Source organism: Engraulis encrasicolus, chromosome 8, assembly GCF_034702125.1.
Source record: "Engraulis encrasicolus isolate BLACKSEA-1 chromosome 8, IST_EnEncr_1.0, whole genome shotgun sequence".
NCBI classification, from domain to species: domain Eukaryota; kingdom Metazoa; phylum Chordata; class Actinopteri; order Clupeiformes; family Engraulidae; genus Engraulis; species Engraulis encrasicolus.
In genome coordinates, this window is record NC_085864.1 from 15460270 (window position 1) to 15480269 (window position 20000).

The 20000-nt window shown below is 46.0% G+C and overlaps 1 protein-coding gene across 1 annotated transcript in view; it reads right to left on the reverse strand.

Moving 5' to 3' along the window:
- The window catches only part of pitpnm3 (PITPNM family member 3), a 150996-nt gene that overhangs the window by 71530 nt on the left and 59466 nt on the right, over positions 1 to 20000 (reverse strand). The window contains exon 4 of the mRNA XM_063205046.1: positions 16151 to 16371. Within this exon, the coding sequence (XP_063061116.1) occupies positions 16151 to 16371 (221 nt within the window). The remainder of the gene's footprint in view (positions 1 to 16150; positions 16372 to 20000) is intronic.

The following is a 20000-nucleotide window of genomic DNA, read 5'->3' on the forward strand; positions in this document are numbered from 1 at the left end:
ACACACGCACACACACATTCTCTCTGTCGCTGTCTCTCTGTCTGTCTCTCTGTCTGTCTGTCTCTCTCTCTCTCTCTCTCCCCCTCTCTCTCTTTCTCTCTCTCCCTTCAGGCATCGTAGCAGCCTTCCCCTCAGCCTACATCACCAAGCTGTGTCTCCACATTGCTCGCATGAAGATGAATCGCTTAACCGACAACCCAACCACCAAGTCAGCCAAGCCGGAGGTGTTCAACAGAGGGTTTGTGCCAGGGAAAACCACCCTGCACTTTACTCTTCCTCCACTAACTTCCTCCTCTATCTTCCTCCTCCTCCTCTCTGTCTGGGCTCCCTCCCAGGCAACAGATGGCCAAGCGGTCTCGTGCCAAAATGGGGAGCGGACTGCAGAGGAGGGAAGGGTGGAGAAGAGGAGGATCTGTGAGAGAGGGATAGAGACAAAGGATGCAGAGATTAGAAAACAGAACAGAGAGGGGTGGAGAGGAGGAGAACATAGGAGAGGGATGGCAGACGGCAGAGGAGAGAAGGATGCAGAGAGGGGAAGATGGAACAGGGAGCGGAGGATGGAGGGATGGAGGGATGGAGAGGTGGAGGGGAGTGGGGAACGACAGAGTAGAGGAGAGAGGGAGAAGGAGGACAGAGGACAGAGTGGGGTTGCAGAGAGGAGGAGGATATATGAGAGAGGGGTAGAGAGAAGAATGGAAGGAGAAGAGTGGAGTGTGGGGAGTGGAGAGTGGAGGAGAGAGGTATTGGGCTAACTTGCAGCAGTGAAGAGCCCTGGAGAGAGGGGTGCGGAGAGTGTAGGATAGGGGAGGGATAGATAGAGGAGGAGAGTTTGAGTGGTGAAGTGAAAGCCCACCTGGGAATCTCCAACTCCCATTGTCATTGTGACACAGCACACAAGTGCACACTGCACACATTTATGCCTCACCCGTGCAAGGGGTCGGCGCCGAAGGAAGCAGTGCAGTGTATGTTCTGGTTACCTAAGCTATAGAGGAGGATGGGGGAGAGCACTGGTTAATTACTCCCCCCACCAACCTGGCGGGTCGGGAGTTGAACCGGCAACCTTTGGGCTACAAGTCTGCCGCCCTAACTGCTTACCCATGATAAGGGCAGAGCCCAGGACAGAATGTAGGAGAGAGAAATGGAGAAAGTGAGTAGTAGAGGAACAAGTGGAAGAGAGAGGGATGAATAGAGAACAGAGGATAGTGGAATAGGATAGAGAGAGGAGGAGAGCAGTAGAAAGAGGGTGACTGGAGATGAGGATATGGGAGAGAGGTGGAGGAGAGAGGGATAGAGAGAAAGAATCTGGCATGGTGCTGTTAAGGGGCGCGGCCCGCGGCAGACTGGAGGGCAGAGAGCAGTGGAGAGAGGGGGTGAGTGGAGTGGAGGATATGGGAGAGAGGTGGAGGAGAGAGAAAGGGATAGAGAGAGGAGGTGTCTCTGGCGTGGTGCTGTTAAGGGCGCGGCCCAGGGCAGACTGGAGGGCAGCTTGCTCTGCTGTCCTGATCTCCTGTCGTGTTAACACAGACTACACCTACATCACTCTCCGTCACACACACACACACACACACACACACACACACACACACACACACACACACACACACACACACACACACACACACACACACACACACACACACACACAGACACACACACACACACACACACACACACACACAGACACACACACACCTCTCTCTCTCTCTCTCTCTCTCTCTCTCTCTCTCTCTCTCTCTCTCTCTCTCTCTCTCTCTCTCTCTCTCTCTCTCTCTCTCTCTCTCTCTCTCTCTCTCTCTCTCTCTCTCTCTCTCTCTCTCTCTCCTAAACACATGCAGCCCCCCTGTGTTGTGCAACATGGAGCACCACCATGACAAGCTTGGCCAACATGGCACCCTGCCCTATTAAGCAAATCCCAGCAACAGGAGCCGGTTCAAGGAGCATGCGCCGGGCTCTCGGATACCTCCTGTACACAAACAAACTGTAACCAATGAGAAAGGTCAGTGACTGAAGTTGTCTGGGTGGTAGTGCGGCTAAATGGCAAGTGAAAATGAATGGGTTTCAACAGAGCTGCCTACAATAACTTGGCCTTGGTTCTGGTTGTACTGTATATTCCTATTAATATTATAGATATATACAGGATATTTTTACAAATGGAAAGAAAAATGCTTCCTCCGTAAAGCTGTGAAGCTACGGTAATTGGCTGTGCGAAGATAATAACAAATTACACACAAAATGTAGAATCTACAGGAGAGCGGGGGCAATTTTAGAATCGATTTCTTTGGATTGAGAGAGCCTTGGGTCTGGCAAGATAGCAACTGGCAAGTCTCCACACGACAAGGACACACAGTCTGAACGAAAAACGGCATTAATACGGAAAATGAAGATTTGTTACTTTTGAACAAAATAACAGCATCGTGATACTCCAGGCTTCTCACAGTAGATGTCACAATAACCCCTCGTGCTAAATTACAATCTCGGTTTCATTCATGATCTTCCATTTTAGGGTTGTTTGGTGTAATTTGGCTGGAAGCGCTCGTGGTGGACGAAGACACATTAGGCTAATGGAGCGAGACACACACAGAGTAGAAACACAGACACATAATTTCGACTCATACATAGACACACACACATGCACACATGCACGCAAACACACACACACACACACACACACACACACACACACACACACACACACACACACACACACACACACACACACACACACACACACACACACACACACACACGCACACACACACAAACACACACATACACACACACACACACAAACATGCACAGACACACAGATACACTAATAGAGAGAAACACAGAGAAACACAGAGAAACACACACACACACACACACACACACACACACACACACACACACACACACACACACACACACACACACACACACACACACACACACACACACACACACACACACACACACACACAATTTTCGTTGTTTTGCATTGCATCGATATCGACTGCATCCAAAATCAACAGGTCATTTGTGGGTTCCCTTCTCACGAACCAAACAGTGAGTAATGAATGACAATCGTGAGGGACTAGCTTAGCTCCAAATGCAGATAACCTCTTGCTTTTAGCCTACGCCTGTTGCCCAAAGGACACAAAGTCAGCAAAACAAAGCTTGGCGAAGTAATAATGAGGATAAAAGAACAACTTCAATATCGGGCATGTACATCTCATATTGAATTAGGAGTATTGTCAGTCATTCTGTAGCCAGCTACCGTATGAGGTCACCAAGGTCTGGACCTACTTATTTTTCAAGGAAAACGTATTCTGTTTGCATATGCATACACGTTCCAATTGACACTTGTATTGACATTGCTTTTGTGTATGGAAGAGTGCGTGATGCCACTGGAAAGGTCTCTTTCTGCCCTTTCCAACAGTGTGCATATCATGTTTCCCCGTGTGAAATGAATGCCAACAACCAGTAGTTGCATTATCATCTGCTTATCAATAATTGACAAATATGACGATCAATTTTCTCAGCCATTCTGCAGCATACAGGTGAGTGCCTTTTAAGAACGAAAAGCTATGATCAACCTCTTCCCAATGATCCAGAATTTATGCTGCCCATTGATATGGGTGTAAATAGCATTACTGACTACAAAGACCTGGGTGTTAATAGCATTGTTGTCTAAATACACCCAGGTGTAAATTATGTTCACTTTTTACACCAGGGGTGAAAATAGCATCTGCCTTACAGAAAACACCTTTAAAGGCACAAATGCACAAGAACACAGGTAAAGGGGAAAAACAAGTTTGACTTTTTAACTAGTTGAATCATATCAGACACACTACAAAAACGTACACTCACACACAATCAACAATATGCGTTTAACTCACTGCATAAGGGCAATAACATATTTTTCTCCATGTGTTTTCCTTCCTGATCGTGCCGTTTGCCACTATACTGTTGCTGTTGCTGAGTCATGGCGAGCAGCCGGCGTTGACGCTGATCCTGTCGACCTCCGTTCACTTCCGTCTCCTCATTAGAAACGGACACCGGTGAGTCAGCCAGCATGGTGGCTGAGTACACAACATACACACAACGTCATAAAAGGCATCATACGTTTGTAGCTTAACTTTTCCAAAGAGACTGCATGGAGGCTTCAAAGACCATTATTTTTTCCTACCACCTGCTGCAGATGCCTTGGTTTGACTGTGTAGAGATTGGATGGCTGCTGCTCGACTCCTTTGGGAAATGTACAACACTTGTGTGTTATACATGTGCAAAAAAAACCCACACTTTCCTGCCGCGATCATATCAAGGCTCTTTTATTTCTTCCTTAACACATGATGCTTTACACCAGAGCCACTACAGGGAATTAAAGGCACCGTTAGCCATTTTGAGACGCCAGAAGCCAATGTTCTTTTTTCTTGGACAAATGATCTTCTTGTGCGGGGCTAATGATCTGTTCTGCGTTTATTTGGTGAGTGAAAATGTTCACTAAATATTGCAAGGCTCATGAAATATGAAAAAAGGCAGCAGTGGTTTAGTGTTGTAGCCAATCTGCAACTTAGGTGATGATGGTGACAGATCTGTTGTTGGTAGAACATCGCCTCGGGTGAAGTGTTTAGCAGCAGATGATCTTGTGGTACACTGCTTCGGGCTTTGCTCCAAAGAGCATCCAATGAGACCTTTGTGCTTGCAGGGTATGCTCAGTTGAACTCATGAATGTACTTTATGAATAATTCAAGAACGCTACAGTAGACACAGACTTTTTCAGCACAGCCACCGACAGCATTGCTCGTTATAGTTGGAAAGTCAAAATAAAAGTCAAAGCCTTTCTGTTTATTCTGTTGCATTATGAATGCCGTGCGTCAAATGTCAGTTTGGCAACATTTTCTATCGCAAGGTCCGTCTCTGAAGGGGATTCAAGTTGCTTTCATGTATCTTCCCCTCTACTTGACGACTGACATAGCATGAATTTTAAAGGAGCAGGGCAGAGGGCTCTTGAAGTAAGGGGCATAAAACTTTGTCTATTCAAAATAACTAACGTATCCATCGCAGAGGGACTCTTCGAGTTCAGAAGCTGTGCAATGGCAACTGCTAGCACAAAAGTGTATAGTAGAGACACCAGTGGGAGATTAATCTGTTTGGATTAATTCTGATTTATATTCCTCCAGCGTCCATGAGCATTTCTCCTCGCCTTCATTCCATCATAACAGCGTGAGCCCTGGGAGACAGATGGAAGGAACGAGTGAAGACCAAGCGACCATGAGAGAGAGAGAGAGAGAGAGAGAGAGAGAGAGAGAGAGAGAGAGAGAGACAGAGACAGAGAGAGAGACAGAGACAGAGACAGAGTCAAAGAGAGAGCGAGACAGAGAGTTAGAGAGAGAGAGAGAGAGAGAGAGAGAGAGAGAGAGAGAGAGAGAGAGAGAGAGAGAGAGAGAGAGGCCTGTCATTATAATAGGAAGTCCTCAACCTATTAGCTGTGACAGGAGAGTGATAAGGGCAGGGAATCAGATAAAGCTCCTTGCCGCAGCTCAGTCTCTCCAGGCCCTCTACTCACCAGATAGGCCCCTCCTTCAGAGCTCATCAATATCCCCCCTCTCCTCTCCTCCATCACCAATACCACACCACCACCCCTCCAAATACCAACGACTCTGCCCACCCCTGCCCAGCTCAGCTGACACCAACGCAGCATAGCACTGCCTATCCAGAGATCTTACATTCTACAAAGATACAGTACGTATGGCAGCCAACGCCTCTGCCCACCCCTGCCTTGCTCAGCTGACATCAACAGCACTGCCTAACCAGAGATTCCGCATTCTACAAAGATACAGTACGTTACTAGGGCAGCAAACACGAACAGTAGCATAGCACTGCCTATCCAAAGATCTTACTACAAAGATACAGCAAACATGAACAAGGGGAATTCTCCAGGTTCTTTCTTTTAATCTCTAGTCTCTGACTTCCCTCCTCAAAAGTAGAATATGGACACGAAGGGCATTTGGCAACTCTCCATCCCTCAGTACTCCCTTGCACAGTAGGACACAGCATTACCACACAGCATAGTACAATACAGTCAGGGAAGCTGACAAGGGGGGACAAAGAGGTCCGGGGCCCAGGGAGATGGGAGGGGGGCATAATTGGGTCCTCCTCATTACATTTAAAGGGACAGTTTGGTCAATTTCAACATGCAGTTGTATTGCTCACGCTACCCTTGACTTGTCAGTACCTGGTGATGCCACATTTTTCGGCTCAGCCCTTTCCGAGATATGAGCAATTCTAATGGGGGCAGTGTTTGTTTACATTTTTAAAAAATGAAACACAGGCCAACTCCAAATATTTTCCCAAAAGATACTGCTGTTTGCTAGTTGTCTGCTGATGTTTTATAACCTTTTGGATGTTTTTGGGAATAAATACAAATGTTTTTTTGAAATGTAAACAAAGAGCTGCCCCCATTACAATGACCAGGATCTCGGAAACGGTTGAAGAAGAAGAAAAAAAATCTCAGGCACTGACAAGTCCAGGGTAGTGTGAGCATTACAACTGCATGTTGAAATTGACCAAACTGTCCCTTTAATGTATTGGGTGGGGGGGCCTTTGAGGTGATTTTGTCCTGGGACCAGTCAAAGCTGTCAGCGGCCCTGAATGCAGTTACACAGCTACAGTTACAATGACCACACAGCTATTTACAAAAAGCAAACCAAGCCCTTACATGAAATTGCCCAGAACAGCTGAACAACTGCCCAGCCCAGCCTAGCACAGCTCAACTGGTACAAACACAGACGGGTGCTGTAAAACGCAGCACAGCAAAGCATAACACAACTAGGCACAGCATCACTCTGCACTAAGCCAATACCTTGCATAGGACTCCTGCCCTGCCTTGTCCACACATAACAGCAGAGCAGATCAGAGCAGAGCAGAGCAGCACAGCACAGCACAGCACAGCACAGCACAGCACAGCACAGCACAGCACAGCACAGCACAGCACAGCACAGCACAGCACAGCACAGCACAGCACAGCACAGAGAGGAGTGGAGATGAGCAGGATTCCAGCCGGGGCTTAAACTAATTGCAGCGCTTGAGACTTAATGGTGGGTTTTACAGCACAAATATTTTGCCTTAATGGGCAGCGACATTCTGGGAGGCTAAAGGAGAAGGATGTGTGTGTGTGTGTGTGTGTGTGTGTGTGTGTGTGTGTGTGTGTGTGTGTGTATGTGTGTGTGTGTGTGTCTACTGGGCTGCTCTGGTCTGCACGCTGTCCACCTTACTGCGGAGTGGACATGGGCGGGCGGGCGCGCGCGCGTGTGTGTGCTGTGCGTGCGCGTGCGTGCACGTGTGTGTGCGTGTATTTAAGCAGGTCTTAATTAAAGACAGATCACCTGTGCATTAGTGCCCTCAAGCAAGCAGGAGCAAAGGAGGGACAGAGGTTGTGTGTGTGTGTGTGTGTGTGTGTGTGTGTGTGTGTGTGTATGTGTGTGTGTGTGTGTGTGTGTGTGTGTGTCCTCTCCTATCACAGGCTAGAGATACACCGGTCACGCTCTCGCCACGCTATTACACACACACACACACACACACACACACACACACACACACACACACACACACACACACACACACACACACACACACACACACACACACACACACACACACACACACACACACACACACACACCTCTTCAAAACTTTTAATTTAATCTATCTTTCTCGTTCTCACTTCCTCCATCTGCTCACCCTATCTCTTTCTGTCTTTTCTGGTATTTTCTCTCTTCTTCCCTCTTTCTTTTGCTGTTCCATATTCATCTTCTTTTTCTCCCTCTATTCCTCATCTCTATCTCTCTTTGCCCACATTTTCTCATACATCTCTCCCTCTCTCTCTCTCTCTCTCTCTCGCTCTCTCTCTCTCTCTGTCTCTGTCTCTCTCTCTCTCTCTCTCTCTCTCTCTCTCTCTCTCTCTGTTCTTTGAGTGATAATTCATTACTGTTGCTGCAGCGGCGTAGGTAGGAGATCACGGTGCCCCTGCTGTGCGACTGTGAGTTGGATCGATGTGGAAGCCTTCTCTGCCAGACTGGCTAATTGGAAGTGCCATTCTGCACACAGCCAAATCCAGAGCGAGAGCCAGAACTGGAGCTGGAGCTGGAGCAGGAGCAGCACTCTTTTCTTCACTTGCTTTCTGTCTTTCTTTCTTCCCCCTTCACAGGTGCACCGCTGTGAGCCCCCATGCCTGGCTCTAATTGGACACACACTCGCATACGGTATATTCAGATGCACACACACACACGCGCACACATGCACACACATGCGCACACATGCATATACATGCACACAAACACACACACACAGACCTAACACCTCGGTTCTTGCCCTAACGCCCTAACTTCCTGTGTCCACCCAAACACGTGCAGATTCATACATACATATTATTTACACACACAGACATACACACAAACACACACCACACGAACACGCACACGCACACGCACACACACGCGCGCACACGCGCACACACACACACACACACACACACACACACACACACACACACACACACACACACACACACACACACACACACACACACACACACTCTTCCACTTAACACCTCAGTTCTCGCCATGACACCTTAACTTCCTGTCTCCCCGGGGGGAAAAGAGGAGAGAAAATGCTGATGAGCAATTAAGATGGAGGACTGTAGCAAATAAAAAAGGAGTGTGAAAAACCCTGGAGAGAAAGGGAGAAAAAGACAGGGAGACAGAGAACAAGAGGCTTAGAGTAGGAGAGAGAGTACAACGGACAGAGAAAGAATACAGAAAGAGAGGCCCTGTTCACTCACCAAGACTGGCTGCCTGTCTTACATTTCTCAGATTATCACCAATAATCATGTGGCCACACTCAGTGGGTGCGTGCCCCATAATGCACGTCGGTCCTACAGTCCTAGTACTACACTACTATGACTTAACACAGAGCCTTCAGTAATGCACAATGACTTGGTCATTGCCATTTAATAACAGCAAATTGATAACGCTGTGACTAAAATGGGTCAAACTATGTGACATGGGCAACAAATAAAATGTGAAGATGTAGTCAAGTTGTCGGGATATGATAACGTCAATATTTGCCTCATTTCAACATGGCCGATCCATGATTCGTGACTAGGACATCACATTGACTTACAGCATGGGCCACAACCCTGTGTCTCACCTGTCAAAAACTGCACTGAAGGGCTGTTTATACGAGGACGACTACAAGGGGAAACAACATAATCATTAATCAAAAGTGCCTTCGTTAACAAGGCAACCCGTCATCGGGGCTTGAGACCCTCACCGTACGGTAACACTTTACAATAAGGTTACATGAGTAATGATGGAATAATGTCTGAAGTAATGACTGATTAATAGTGAATAAACATGTGATTCATGTATGCAGTAATGCCTACTCCATTAGTAATCAATACATAATGATGAATGACTCATGATTGGAATAATAATGATTCATGAAGTAAATGTGATATATCAGGGGTTAATTAAGTGTGTGAGATCCAAATGTTAATAAATCATGTGTTAACATTGCGGAAAAAGATCATACCATATCTTTCCGATCATATATGAATCAGACCTTAGTTAACGGTGCAATCGGAATTACTGACCATATGTTTCCATTATTACTGCACCGTTAACTAAGGTCTGATTCATATATGATCGGAAAGATATGGTATGATCTTTTTCCGCAATGTTAACACATGATTTATTAACATTTGGATCTCACACCCCTGATGTACCACATTTACTTCATAGTGAGTCATTCATCATTATGTGTCGACTACTAATGGACTAGACATTTCTGCATGCATGAATCACATGTTTATTCACTATTAATCAGTCATTACTTCAGACATTATTCCGTCCTTACTCACGTAACCTTATTGTAAAGTGTTACCCACCGTACCATCACCCATAACCTCACTTGCAATTGTTAGCGCATATGTTTGTTGGTAGTCACCCAGAAATGTAGTTCGTTTCTCCTTACCTTTGGCACCCAGAAATGTAGTTCGTTTCTCCTTACCTTTGGCACCCAGAAATGTAGTTCGTTTCTCCTTACCTTTGGCACCCAGAAATGTAGTTTGTTTCTCCTTACCTTTGGCACCCAGAAATGTAGTTCGTTTCTCCTTACCTTTGGCTTGTTTTGTAGTGGTTATGTATTACTCTAGCGAACAGAAAGCTGCTTCCTGGCACTGTTCCTATTGGCATTGAAACAAGTGGCAAATCTTCTGCCCCATGGCAAGTGGCAAATCTTCTGCCCCATGGCAGGTGGCAAATCTACTGCCCTTTGGCAAGTGGCAAATCTACTGCCCTTTGGCAAGAGGAAAATTACTTCTTGTACTGCAGTTGTCATAACTGTCCCAATAGATGGCTCAGTCCCTCATCACGGTGGATAACAAGTAGGCAGACCCACTACCAACTCCCCTGAAGTCACCTCCACCTTAACACACCTTGCTGACTCGCACACACCATGTTGATGTGCACACACATACACAGTGAATACACAAACATCTCCCTTGCCCCACCACCCCAACCTCCACCCCACAGGTTTGGCCACACAACCACCCACCCACACCCACACCCACACCCACACCCACACACACACACACACACACACACACACACACACACACACACACACACACACACACACACACACACACACACACACACACACACACACACACACACACACACACACACACACACACACAAGCACACACATGCACGTATGGTGGACCATGGGTGGGCCACAGCAGGAGATTAAATGATCCCGCTTCGCTTCGCACCAGCAATCTTTTCCTCGTTGGCCTCTGTAACACTGCCCTTAATGCTCCGCTCGTTTGTTGTTTGTGAAACTGCTGCTGCTGTTGTTGTTGTTGTCGTTATGGCTTGTTGATGCCGGCATGCAAATACACAGCGTGTGAGAAGCCGCCCACCCAAGCAGGGCAGGCGGATGGGGTTCACATTAGAGGCAGGTTTATGCGTGTGGATGTGAGAGAACGAGGCGATGGGCTCTACATTAGAGGGCCGTTTATAAATGGCATCGGAGCTGCATGCTGCTGCTGCAAGATAATATGCGTCTTTGCATATATTCCTTTACCCCAGAGTGTAGTGAAGTGTATAGATAGTGTGTGTGTGTGTGTGTGTGTGTGTGTGTGTGTGTGTGTGTGTGTGTGTGTGTGTGTGTGTGTGTGTGTGTGTGTGTGTGTGTCTGTGTGTGTGTGTGTGTGTGTGTGTGTGTGTGTGTGTGTGTGTGTGTGTGTGTGTGTGTGTGTGCGTGCGTGCGTGTTTACGAGTAGGCCTACGTGTGTGAGTCAGAGGAGAGAAGAAAGATCTCTAGAGTGCCAAGTACATGCGTCTTGACTCTGAGAAAGCAGAGCACTGAGATACACACGACATCAACTCTCCTGCTGGGCTCCAAAAACGAGAGAGAGAGAGAGAGAGAGAGAGAGAGAGAGAGAGAGAGAGAGAGAGAGAGAGAGAGAGAGAGAGAGAGAGAGAGGGAGAGAGAGCGAGAGAAAGAGAAAGAGAAAGAGAGAGAGAGATAATATATAAACGATGTGTCTGTTTATTTCAACTCACAGCTGCTTACGAGTAATATGTCAGAGGAAAGAAGAAATGCCAAGTACATGCGTCTGAATATTAGAAAGCAGAGCACTGAGGCACACCAAGTCTCCTGCTGGACTCCAAAAGCATCTACTGTGCAGCTCTGTAGAGCATTTCATCATGGAGAGGCCCAACTTCCTCCTGGCTGTCACATCAAGCTCTTAGCGCTAGACGTCAAAGACGACTTGGCTGCTATATCAAACTTGCTGATGGAGCATAGGCTGGCAAAGACCCCCATTGACAGGATATTCTCAAAGGATCAGGGGAATGCTATGCAGCATCATAAGCAGTATGGGTGGACCCAGCCTATCTCAACACAGCAGGCTGACATACACAGTACTGTACTATGTGTTGGTCCAGGCTATCACACCATGGCAGGCTAGTATACACAGCACTGTATGAGCTGGCCCAGGCTAGTTTTCCACATCAGACTGGCATAGATAGCAGGCTCTTAGGGGTGGGATCAATGGTCAGCTGTCAAATGCCTAAGTACAACCAAGTACAATCAGCTACACTCATATATCAAGCTAGATGTTTGACTGATTCCCTTTTATAGAGGCAACACAGAATAAAATAGGCTGTGGGCAGACTTGAATGCAGGAGGTGGACAGTGCTACAAGCAACCATGCCACTCCTTCTGATAATAACGTGTGGAAATAGGCCAATTGTAATAAGTGTTACAAGCTGTGGGCCAGGCTCATGCCAAAAGAGCAAATCAAAATGCAAACTGCACTGAGGGGGGCGTTTTTATGAGGACGATTGGATTGCAAGGGAACACGACAAAATTTCTATCAAGTCAAGTCAAGTCAAGTAGGTTTTATTGTCAATTTCTTTACATGCACTGGTCATACAAAGAATTTGAAATTACATTTCTTGCTTTCAGGCTATCAGAGGTGCCTTTCGTTAACAAGGCAACCCCGCCATCAGGGAGGGCTTGAAGACGCAAAAATTGGAAGACTAATTCCAGAGTGGGGAGTTTTGTAGACGGCCCGGATCACGTCTCCATCTTAACGGCAAAAAAGCCAAAACATATTGTCCCATTCAATTACATCACAGTCATTCTGATCATGTGTGGAAATAGGCCAATTGCATTCAGTGTTACATTCGGTGGGCATGGCCAGGCCCATGTCAATAGAACAAATCAAACTTTTCGAGTTTGTAACCTTTAGTGACCTTCCCCTCTCTTTCTCTCCTTCACCGCTTCCCTCCTTCTTTTGCCCTTCCCCACTTGCTCTCGTCCACGATGACGCATGTAAGCCAAAAGGCCACGAGAATCCGATGGAATCGGCAAAGTGCCCTAAAAATGTTAGCAATGATTCATCAGGGGCGTCTCAGAACAGAGTCCTGCTGCTGCTGCTGCTGGTTATGTTCGGATCTGCGGCAGACAGAACTGGTGCATCCAGACTTAGGCCATGGTGTCTTAATGAGGAGAGTATTTTGGTGTGTGTGTGCATGCGTGTGTGCTTGTGTGTGTATGTGAAGCAAGGCACTGGGATGGCGAAGAGGCGGATGAAATGTTTAAGCTGCCAGCTCTCTCTCTCTCTCCTTCTCTCTCTCCTTCTCTCTCTCTCTCTCTTTCTCCATCCTTCTCTTTCGTGCGGCATGGGGTCTAAAGTTCCCCAACATCAAAGGAGGCCAGTAACGAGGAAGGGAAAGAGGGAAGGAGGTAGGAGAAGAGGCAGCGGGGGTGGAGGACAGAAGAGAGGGAGAGAGAGAGAGAGAGAGAGAGAGAGAGAGAGAGAGAACCGTCAGCTCAGACTTTCCATCCACCACACGCTCACACATTTGTGTTTGTGTGTAAGTGTGGAAGCTTGTCGAATGTGTGTGTGTGTGTGCGTGTGCGTGTGCGTGTGCGTGTGTGTGTGTGTGTCTCATTCCCTCATCAACGAGGCCCAGCAACAGCCTCCAAGGCAGATGCATTATTCAAAGGTATCTTCTACACGGATTGAATCCTCATCCTCATTCCCACCACCATGCACCACACTCATAGCCCCCCTTACCCCCACCACCCTCATAGCCCCATCTCCACCACCATGTCACCTTGTCAACAGGTGCCACCACAGGAAGAAAGAACCGGGAGCGAGCCGATGCCAAAGCCAAAGCAAAGGCAGTTTGTTAGTTTAAACACCTCGCTCCATCACTTTGTCTTTTCAAAGCCTCCAGACTTCGAAGCAGCAGCAGCGGCAGCAAAGGCAATTAATAGATTGTGGCGCCAATCGATGCTCTTTCATGACGCTCCATCGGGGTGGCTGGGTGGCTGTCGAGGCGGGGTTGAGTTGAGGCCGCTTTTAAAAACGGGGGACAATTAAAAAGAAGAAAAAAAGACGAGCAGAGGCTGTAGAGAAACTGCAGTCGCATAAAGGTTATGGATTTCATATTCTGCTCACTCTTGATAGCATGCTAAATGTCAGACGCATGCTAATTAGCAAAGTCTATGGAGTTTTTTTTGTGCTTTCCACAGTATGTTTGTCTCTTCATGTTTTATTTATTCTTCAGAAATGGGTTAACGGGGTATGAGGCGATGTGCTCGGTCAGTTTAACCTTCATCAATTCTGTCACAATGCCACCCCTGTCTGGCCCAAGACATTTGAGTCCAAAAGGCTGCCAATCTCATCTATGGCAGCCTGCTTTATTAAAGCGGCGTACACACACATTGCTAGCTTTTCGCTTGCTCGCCTACTCGCCACTCTTTCATGGAACGTTCGCTGAAAGTTCCCGCGGCTTTAACTGCCAATGGACAGCCGAGAAGTACCGAACTCTGCATTCCAATTGGTTACTCGCTTACTTGCCTCGCTCGAAGATAAAATATTTTCAACTCGGAATCTACCCACATCGCATCGCTTGTACAGTACTCGCCTACTCGCCTGCGAGTCTCGCTGGGACACATTGACATTCTATTGAGTTAATTCGCTGAGCGAGTAACTAGCAGCGACGTGTGTGTACAGCCCTTAATTTGGGCCATCGCTGATGGGGGAAGAATGGAATATGACTTTCAGATGCACAAGTCCCAGCACTCTCTTGCTATGTGTCTGCTTCTTGAAAGCTCCACGATGAACAAGAGCAAACGTCAGTGTTTTCTATGTCTAGCTTACGCTGTTATCTGGGTTGAGTTATACATATTTAAGCTCTGAGCACAGTTTTTGGAGGAGTGTTTGTCTTGATTAAGACCTTGGACGGAGTAGATGCTATTGTAGTTTGTACGTAGCTACTGTACTACTCTTGCACATTCAATGAGTACAGCTATATGCACACAGTATTTTCAAACACAATCTTGTCAGACAGTATTCCATTTAAAGCATTAAATTAACATTAACATTAGCATTCCATTTACATGTGTGGAACAGCGTTCTGCAACCGCAATATTCCCACAGTGTGACTGCATTTGGAATGAATAAAGAGTTTACATGACTCGTGCCCAAACGGAACACAGCCACCATTCTGTTTAACCCATTGTAGCCTAAGGCACCGGCAAAAAAATACCGGCTGAATGCCTAAGCCTTTTTTTGGGAAGAGGTACCCTCTGCCAACCAAAACCTAAATATCTCAGCTTCTGAAGCACATACAATCATTAAATAACTAGCATTTAAAATACCCTCATCTAACATACCCACGTTTTTAATGAAAAAAACTCAAATCTCAAGAGCCTGAATGCAGCATATATATGTCGCTCCAGGCGCCAAAGGTATACACTGCATCAGGCTAAAATGGGTTAAATTCGGAATATAGCCTAACTTGCGTATAAATGCACTCATGTGTTCCTACTGAAAGGATGTGAGTCTCCGGCCCTTCACACCCAATACCAAGAGTTAGAGAGTATCAGAGTTAGAACTGTTTGCTATGCCAGAAAGAGGTGCATTGGCAATTTTCCTCAGGATGATATTCAAACACCCGCAGTACAGACACCTCTGCAGTGAGACTGTTAACTAACGAGAAGTGGCACTGATGTGAAATGCTCTTCTCTCTCCTCTACTAAACTCCATTCAAATACAACCACACACACACACGCACGCGCACACACACACACACACACACACACACACACACACACACACACACACACACACACACACACACACACAGACAGACAGACAGAATCAGAGGAACTCTCAGAGGCACTCAGGTACCCATCCAATACACTGTGCTTTTATTGAAAGTGGGCTAATTTTACCTCAGGATGTTATCCAAACACCCACACACATGCAAATGCACGCACGCATGCACACACACATGCACACACGCACACATGCACACTCCTACCTTATATCATCCACTGTACCATTCACTTGGAAACGAGGGAGAAGAAAACTGCACACACTCCCTAACACACACAAACCAACAACACACACACACACATACACACCAACACACTAGCCTCTCTTCGACTCACTTGGAGACAAGGGAGAAACACTAGCACACAGGCATGCACGCACGCACACACGCACGCGCACACACACACACACACACACACACGCACACGCACACTCCAACACACACTATGCCTCTCTTCCACTCACTTGGAGACGAGGGAGAAGGCCTTGGCACAGACGGCAGGGCAGGGCACCATCTTGATGAGCACGTGTTCTGCTGCCGCCTGGAAGTGCGCCCGCGCCACCTTCTCCAGCACCGAGGCCAGCGTGCTGCCGTCGCCCGCCTTGGTGCCCGGGTCCGAGCCCGCCGTGTCCAGGATGTTGCCCCCGTGCACCAGCAGGATGAGGACCTCTGTTTTACACTTCCTCTGAGAGGGAAGAGAGGAAGGGAGGGAGAGAAGAGAGAAGGATAAGTAAAGGATGCGTGTCACAACAAAAATCTAAATGATAGTAGTCTATATTTTACATGGACTCTTTTAATTGAAATAGTAAAAAGTTGTAGGCCTAGATATAAACTAGGCTGGTGAGACGAAAGAATTAGGGATAATTAACCGATTAACCGATGATTGATCATTAAACATTAAGTCGAAGAAATTAATTTTCGTCGACGAATCGTTAAACAAAAACAAAACAAAAACTTGAATGTAGGTCATTAGTGCACGTCCTCAATGCAATGCATTTCGCTGTTACACCTACACAATTTGGGCAGCAGGGGGCAATATCTCACCATCACCGTACCCTGGCTTGACTTGTTTGTTACATGCGAGCTTCCATAGAGCCGGCTTTGCCTAACCTTGAAGAGGTCTCGGCGAAGTGTGGCGTGGGACCATTTTCGGTTAGAAAATGACAAAGTGTACTGTTAATACTGCAATGTGAACTAGACTGCCTGTGCAGTCGCCTTCGACTGCTTAAGGTATATCCCCGAAACGCGACGCTTCCAGTCCCCCATCATTCCTACCACTCCCGTCCACCATTTCGTAAACGTATATGATACATACAGACGTGACATGACGTGCATAGGCTTAAAACCAAACGACTATTGTGAAAATGAAGCAAAAAATGGGGCAAATGGTAATACTGTTTTAATGGTTCAGTGGATATACCACATTAGGTACAGTGTAATAACCAGTGTAACAATATTTAATACAATGTAATTTTTTTACTTACATCATGTGTTTGTGCGTAAGTGGTATTACATGGTATTGCATATTGTTACACTGGTATTACACTATATTACATGGTATTGCATACTGTTACACTCGTTATTACACTGTACCTGATATTGCATATTGTTACACTGGTATTACACTAGTATTACATGGTATTAAATATTGTTACATTGGTTATTACACTGTACCTAATATGGTAGACTCACTGAAATGGTGAACCATTAAAATAAGGTGTTACCGGGCAAATCAATCCACCCAGTCAGAAGTTATGGGTCAAATGAAAATTCCGCCATTTTGAAAGTGTTGTCTTCCAAACTCGAATCAGTTCATGAACCTACCCTAGAGCATTCACACACAAAATCTGGGACAAATCCATCCACCCGGTCAGTAGTTATGGGCCAAAGAATAATTCGGCCATCTTGAATTCAGCCATCTTGAAAGTGTTGACCTCCAAACTCGAATCAGTTCATGAACCTACCCTAGAGCATTCACACACCAAATCTGGGACAAATCCATCCACCCGGTCAGAAGTTATGGACCAAACAAAAATTCGGCCATCTTGAATCCAGCCATCTTGAAAGTGTTGACCTCCCATCTCGAAGCAGTTCATGAACCTACCCTAGAGCATTCACACACCAAATCTGGGACAAATCCATCCACCCGGTCAGAAGTTATGGACCAAACAAAAATTCGGCCATCTTGAATTCAGCCATCTTGAAAGTGTTGACCTCCAAACTCGAATCAGTTCATGAACCTGCCCTAGAGCATTCACCCAAAAAATCTGGGACAAATCCAAACATCCGTTCAAAAGTTATCGCGTTAACACGAAAGACCTTACGCGGCGGACGCGGCGGCGGACGCGGCGGCGGACGCGGACGCGGCGGCGGCGCACGCAAAACCATTACATCCCCGACGCTCCGCGTTTCGGGGATATAATTACAAATACAGTTAATCGACAACGACCATGATGTATCACTTGAACACCGCGCATCCAAGCCTTGTAAAAGACGGCGGTGATTCATCTCAACCTAGCCTCGCCTCGATGTCTGCACCGTTATGTGCCTTCGTTGTTGGCTCGCAACTTGAAGCCTCCCTCGTTTGCGCATTGCGCACCAATTCAGGTTTAACTTTTCTTGTTAATCACTTGACACTTGTGTTGTTAATAAAAACAAATCCTCGAAGAAAAACATGATGTTTTTGATGTATTTTTGTTATAGAGTATAGGGCAAGAGTATAGGGCATGGTGGGCCTAAATGTGTGCTGTTTTTAATATAAAAAATGTTAATAGTTAACCGATTATTAATCATTAATTCTCCTGACGATCGACGAAGAAATTTTCGCCGTATGCCCATCCCTAGAAGGAATATGTTTTGAGAAACATCAGACTGTCAGTATATCTGTCAAATGCTGATTTTAATGAACTTCTGATTTTTTCGCACACCTCGACTGGGCAGGTGCGTAGGAGATGGTCCATGGGTCAGTCAGCAGACATTTTGAAAAAACAAAACTCCCTCATACTGACACATTCCACTGTTTTCTTTAATACACGTCGTTTCAGTCCTAGACCTTCATCAGATGGTTTCGACAAAGAATGACAAATGAAAGTATCAAAAGTAATTTGGTTATAAACCAAATTAAATGTACTGACAACAGCCATAAACATGATTGCCATTGCTATTCATGGTGTGTGTGTGCCAGCTTTATAAAATCCTCTTGTCATGTCACATCATAAACAGACACCTTCAAATAAAATCTTATTGCTTTGATATTAGAAAGCACTAATCTGCTGGGAAAGCTTCTCAGATGGTCTCTATACACTGACACGTACACACTCAGAAATAATAACCTCCACACAACACAGCTTTCATCTTTTAATTCTAATAAACAGCCAAGTTATTACTAAACGTAATGATATTCGGGGGAAACCTTTGGAGCAGTGTTGCCAAGCAACATGACTGCAGTAGCTGTTTGTGCACATTTAACATTGAAGTTAGGCAGGAAATGACTATCAGAGGGACTGAAATCATTACTACAGAACGTGTACCAATAGTCCAATAACAACATTAGGGACCAATCATGTTGTTGCCTAGCAACAAAACTCAAAAATACATGCATGCCAGACTTGTATTTGGAAAAAAGTAGTTTTTCTGAGTTTGAAACAGATTGAGTTTGAAAGTGGTCAACAATTAAAGTTGCCATATGTAGTGAGTGATGAGGTTTACAAAGTGTTTGGCAACTGTAAAGTGTTGTTCAGTTGGGCAAGTGGGTGGTGATCTAAAAGTATCATTAAACCGTATAACATGAGTAGGAGTGAGGTTGTTTGTGGAATATCCTCATGGCTCTGCTGCAGGCGTAAAGCTGAAGGCTCTGACTGAACCTAACTTGTATAATATCTTATAATGGCACAAGCAACACTGTTATTCAAAGATTACTAAATGTTCAGTTCACTTTTTTTGCTATCCACCTTATATGCCTAACTCAAAGTCAGAGGGGCAACGCCATTGCTATTTTGCTAGCGGTTGCTGGGGTTAGGTCTGTTCCCACACCCCATTGGTCCCACAGCTTATTTTTGCTGCTCCATGTTCCCACATTTTTAAGAAATTATTAAAATACAGGCCCTATGTTCCACAACTCCATGTTCCCACATTTCCGAGTAATCGAAGAGAACATGCCTTTCTTCCCGTGATGGGAGATAGGGGCTAAATTTGAATACATTCTTAGAAATGTGGGAACATGGGCCAGCAGCTATAAACCATGGGACCAATGGGATGTGGGACCAATGGGCCTAAAAAAATAATGTTAAAAGTCTTAGTGATGTGAGACCAATG